General features: G+C 41.1%; 1 protein-coding gene across 2 annotated transcripts in view; it reads left to right on the top strand.

Moving 5' to 3' along the window:
• The first annotated feature begins 1,991 nt into the window (after window positions 1-1,991).
• Window positions 1,992-6,000, top strand: part of RRAGB (Ras related GTP binding B) — a 41,901-nt gene continuing 37,892 nt past the window's right edge. The window contains exons 1-2 of one of the 2 annotated variants that reach the window (XM_021701209.1): window positions 1,992-2,630; window positions 3,476-3,509. In XM_021701209.1, the coding sequence (XP_021556884.1) occupies window positions 2,539-2,630; window positions 3,476-3,509 (126 nt within the window). In that variant the 5' untranslated portion in view covers window positions 1,992-2,538. The remainder of the gene's footprint in view (window positions 2,631-3,475; window positions 3,510-6,000) is intronic. The other variant, XM_021701341.1, reaches the window with a different exon arrangement.

Raw genomic sequence — 6,000 nt, 5'->3', positions numbered from 1 at the left:
GACCGCTCAGCACAGAACTCTGTCCAAACCCCTGCACCAAGACACTTGCCATGCCCCTAGGATGGTCCCCAACTCTCTGTTGATCCCAATGCTCCATTAAAATGCCTGACTGAGAAAGTTCAACACAGCAAAGATAATTTACTGTTTGTTCTAGCCTGATGGTAGGTCCCTGACCTACTTTTCTCAGATCGTTTACTATAAAGGCTTACAATGGTGAATATGTATCTCCTACAACTCAGAAGTCTTTTTCAAGGACTTGAGAGCCATCCCATTGAAATGTAATCATCAAGAAGGTTAGGGCTTTTGTTTTCAAGTCTCTGTGGGAAAATAGATTCCTAACTTTGATAACTGCCAGATAACAGCTTAATTACATTTATACTGACGAACCTTTTAAAATTTTCCACTTCTCTGACTCAAATGAGGCCTAGTTCTTCCCCTACCTCATTGTCCCTTTAAAAGGCCCAATTAGGGCTCCTGAGTGGTTCAGTCAGTTAAGCATCCAACTCTTGATTTCAGCTCAGGTACTGATCTTGGGATCATGAGATGGAGTCTGGTGTGGGGCTCAGCACGGAGTCTGCTTGTCCCTCTCCCTCTGCTTCTCCCCCTACGTGCGTGCACACACACACACACACACACACACATTCTTTCTCTCTCTCTCTAAGATAAATAAATAAATAAATAAAATCTTTACAAAAAATAAAAGGCCTAATTACCTCTGCACATATTGGAATGGAGCTCAGCTTTCTCCATTACTGTCAGTAGTTATTGAATAAAGTCTGCTTTCACTGCTTTAACTCAGAATTTGTTTATCACTATCTGGTATGGAAGGCAATGAATCTAAAGTGACTTCCTGGATTGGGACTCATAATCTTTCACCACACAAGAAAAACTAGAACAAGGGCTTGGTGGGGGGGGGGGGGGGGAGTTGGTGGGGAGGAGAGAATAGTAGGGAGAGATAGGGCTAAGGAAGATGTGATCAGAATAAAATAAATTTTTCTTGAGGCATGGCAGTTGTGATAAGGGATCATATAGAACAGCAGTTGGGGAAATCTGGAATCAGATAGCACCCTGGTTCTATCCAGTTTCCCTTTCCTTCCTACTTTTCTTCCTCCCTTCCTTCTGTCATTCTTTCCTTCCTTTCCTTTCTTATTAAGTAGCATATACACGTGATATATCTATATATCTACATATAGATGATAGATAGATGATAGATGATAGATACAGTACAAAGGGGTTTAAGATGAAAAGCATCAGTCCTCTCACTTCCTATCCCCTGCCTCCTCTCCAGAAGCAACCCCTTTGAACTCTTTTGGCCATTTTATCTGGAGGTCTCTATATCTAAACATAGTATATAAATACATGTCAATAGCTCTTCAGTTATCAATTCTAGACTTTGACTTCTTACTATGGTCTATGAGAATTTATTCCCTTACTTCCAGTTTTAAACAAGCGGGGAGATGAGTATGTGTCCTAAAATTCCCAATGAATCCCTGGTTCCAGCAACAATAACTTTCATTGTGTGCTTACTATGTGGAAGACATAGCTGTAATCGCTTTGGATGTATTAAATCATTTCATTACAAGCCCGGCTACAGGGACTAGTAATAAAAAACAGGAAGACAAAAACAATGCTTGGCCTTCCTCACCAAAAAATGTTAAGGGTGAAACAGCAGTTTAAAACAACAACAACAACAACAACAACAACACACACACACAGAGGGGTTAGCATTGAAGCACTGAAATTGAAAACGTCTCCTTTAATTCTGTGTGCTGGACAGGTCAGGCCAGGGGAGCCCACAAGAGAAGCATCTACAAACTGATAGCTCCTTACCGGGCTCAAGGAAGAGGGAGAGCCGGGGCCACGTGACGGCGGCGGGCGGCACTCTGTCTTTCTCGGCGCAGTCTCTATGGTATTCTTCCTCGTCCACCCGCCCCTCGGGTAGCAGCAGTCACGTGACGGGCTCCGGGTTTACGGCAGGTGCCCACGTGATCCTGGCCTGCAGTCTGTGCCTGCGGTGAGGTACCTGGGCTCCTGAAGGGCGGGCGGTTTTATCGTAACTGCTGCTAACGGCGGACGCTCTCGTGCGACCAGGCTCGGTAACAATAAGCCGGCGGAAGCTTTTGCTACTTAGTGCCTACCGCACGGGTCTGCTCTTTCTGCCACCTCCGCCGTCCCCACCTCTTTGCGGGTGAAGTCACCTTTGCGTTTCGAGACTTTGGGGCCTGAGGCCCAAACTCGACACGAACCCCCGCCACCCCCCTTCCCACTCATTCTCAGTCTCTTCCTTTGCACCACCACATCATTTAGCCTTTGAGCTGACCAACTCGGCTGTGCCTTGAAGCCAAGTTTGAGGTGGTTAAGGTAACCGTGGGGAAAACAGCCCCCCAGTGGACAAAGGCGGAGGCAAGAATAGAGCAGGCCTAGCGGCCACAGGCAATAAAAATAGGCGACTGAGGGTGTGAACAAGGAAAAAGAAAAAAAAAAAAAAAGGAAAAGAGTACTGCGGTTTAGAAAGGACTGGAAAGGACTTGTTGCACGATGGAAGAATCTGACTCTGAGAGAAAGATGGAGAAAGAGAATCTGGGGCCAAGAATGGATCCTCCCATAGGGGAACCGGAAGGATCGCTTGGGTGGGTGAAGTTTATTATGTCAAACCTGGAAGGTGGTGGTGGGGTTCTGAGAAAATATTGTGAATTAGAACACCCCACCTATGATAAATAGCTTTAATTTGCCAGTAAGGTTGATTGGTATCAAGCTTTTGCTGACAGGATAAACTGGCAAGAGGACTGGTTGGTTGTTAACTGGGTAGAAACAGCCCTTGGGATGGGCCTGATACCAGTCCTGAGGTTTGGTGAGGGGGTGTTCTAATTGAGAAGGTAGTTCTGAGTTGCTTTGAATTATCAGTAAAAGAGATTTAACATCGTGTTGAGGATAGGAAGACTAGGGAGAAGGTTGGTATTTCTGGGGCAGAGATCAGTGGCTTAAAAAGTGCTTTCAGTGCCTTTTTGTACCTGAATTTGAGATTTGTATTGTATATACTTTGAACCTGTAATGAGAGAAATCTGACTTGGAAGGACAGCTGGCTAAACATACTTCCAGATTTTGAAATAGCCTAACTTAAAAAATAATAGAGGACGTTTAAATGAGACAATATTGTTTGATTAAAGCACTTGTATGTGTTGCTTTGGTGCATTTTTTAAGATGATAAAAAATTGCATCTTGAATTTTATTGCTCATTTATATTACTAAGTCAGTCTTCTTAGGACCCATCTCCTGAGTACTGTAATTAGGGAGCTTGAACCCAGTTTTACAATTTAAGAAAACAAAGGCCTCTTTCACTGAGTTCCTACACACAGCTGTACTCAGCTGTTGTGCTAAACATGTTCTTTTGCACCTCCACATTTATTTGTATTTTTTAAATTCCAATTTCTAAGGCAATGGATCCTGGAAACTGTCTTTTGGTTTATATCTGCAGGTGGGTGCTACCAAATACAGCCATGAAGAAAAAGGTAAGATATATTAGGTACATCAAATACATGAAAGTAAAGGTAAGAAATTATGATTCAGGAAATATATTTGTGGTGTATATATACCATCTTCCTGGACCATTGCAGGAATCTTCTGTGTGCTCTTTGACTCGTCCTCCTCTTTGCTAATCAGGTTTGATTTTTCTAATATTTAAATCTAATTGGGTCATTCTTATACTTAAGACCTTTTCATAACTTCCCAAAACCCATAGAATAAAATCCAAATGATTTCATCATATAGAATGCCCTTTAAAAATCTATTCCTGACTAAACTGATCTGCCATACCTGTACCACCCTATTATAGCCATACAGAATCTGTTTTTCTCCAAATTTACAAATTAATTTGCATTTTGTGCAAGCCATACACAAACACTACACAGGCCTCTTCCTGCACATTTATGTGGAACCCAACTTAAATGTTACCTATATAAGGTCTTTATATGAGTTTTCCAGGTGGAATTGAGCATCCTTTCCCTTGTGCTCTTATGGTACTGTGCCCCACCTTGGTGTTTAGGCTGAATCAATAAGGGCACAATTCTGGAGTAAATTTCTGAACCTTTGGGGCTTTTAGTTTCTTCATTTGTAAAATGGTGATAATATATTACTTATCTCATAGGGTCGTTATGAAGTTTAAATGAGTAAATGCATGTGGAGCACTTAGGTTAGCACCTAACACAGTTATCCTTGGTTAGTCTTTCATAAGCAGTTGAAGATTTCTTAAAAAACACAAGAAATAAACCATATTTACCCTTAACTTCATCTAACAATTCAGTTATATAACTCAATTTCCTAAAGGAATGTTCTTGATGAGCCTGTCTAAAGTTGCTATCAACAAGGATGGCTAAAAATATCAGAAATTTCTACATGATTAAGAATAAAACAAAAAAAAATTTAGAACTCTTTAGACTGACTTGTCAGTAACATTTTTTTAGTGAGATAAAGTTATGTAGCTAAATAGCTAGATTAAATTGAGCCTGAGTGCTATATACTTTCATTAATATTCACTGTATTTGTAATTAGAAATTTTTAAAAAATTTCTTGGGATTGAAGATACAACCTGTAACCCCTTCATTTGAAAAGCAAGGTAATTGGAACTATAGTCCATAAATGTTAAAGTTTGAAAAAACTCTGAAAAGTCACCTTACCCAATTCCCTCCTAGTGCAAGAATCAACAGTATCTTTGATAGGTGTTTTTCTGTCTTTGTTAGGTGCTGACATTGACATGAAGGTCAATGTCATGACTTTGAAGGTGCTGACATTGACATGAAGATGACCTTCATGAGGTCACCTTTTCCATTGGACAGTTCTCATCATTATAAACTCACTTGTCTCATATCTTTGTTTAGATAGCTTGTTCATTCTTTTGATGAACATATTTTAAGCATCTGTTATATGTTAGGCACTGGAGATACAAAGGGGATTCTCCCTGCCATTTAAGAACTCACAGTCTTGGGGCGCCTGGGTGGCTCAGTTGGTTAAGCGACTGCCTTCGGCTCAGGTCATGATCCTGGAGTCCCTGGATCGAGTCCCGCATCGGGCTCCCTGCTCTGCAGGGAGTCTGCTTCTCCCTCTGACCCTCCCCGCTCTCATGTGCTCTCTCTCATTCTCTCTCTCTCAAATAAATAAATAAAATCTTTAAAAAAAATTAAAAAAATAAAAAAAAAACCTCACAGTCTTGTGAGAAGCAGACAAAAAAAACAAGAACAAACAAAAAAATAGATAACTGCAGTGCATTATGGTCTTTGCAGTGCTATAGGAGTGCCATGGGAGGAAAGAGGTGAGACACACCTAAGCCAGCCTAGGGCATTGGGATCAGGGAAGCTTCTTGGGGAGATGGTTACTGAACCAAGTCTAGAGGGATGAGCAGAGCTTAGATGACGAAAGAAAAAGGAATGGAAAGTTACTGGCAGAGAGTACAGCATGAAACAAAGACATATAACTGGGCTCCCTGGAATTCTGGGAGCAGTCAGAGGGACTGTAAGAGGTTTAGTTCAGTTCCTTATGGCTGGACTCCAAAAGTTCTAGGCCAGGAGGTAAGGGCAGAGGAATAGATAAGCCAGGTCAAGGAAGGTCTTAAATGTAGTTTAAGGACTTGAGCCTGTAGGCTATGGGACACTTAAAAAAAAAAAAAGATTGAGTAATTAATGAATAAAATCATAGAGTAGGTAGAAGGAATGAGATCAAGGGCAGAGGTGGAAAGGTTGACCTTGAGCAGGGGAAAGAACTTTCAGTTATAATGAAATCCCCTGCCAGGTAGTTCAATGCATAAAGCATTAGATTATGAGAGATGAGGGTTCGATTTCCTCAAGTTGTTATTTCTCTAACATAGTTCTGAATGAATGATAGTGTATAATGGTAGCATAATAAATTCACGTGATTTTATTGCTAAGAGGATGTGTGATGCATGACAGGTAAGTACCTAGCTCCTGGAATTTTAGGTATCTCTGCATTTACCATTGGTCAGGGAACTAA

This window comes from Neomonachus schauinslandi, chromosome X, assembly GCF_002201575.2.
Source record: "Neomonachus schauinslandi chromosome X, ASM220157v2, whole genome shotgun sequence".
Taxonomy (NCBI): Eukaryota; Metazoa; Chordata; class Mammalia; order Carnivora; family Phocidae; genus Neomonachus; species Neomonachus schauinslandi.
This window is presented reverse-complemented; position numbering and strand designations above follow the sequence as displayed.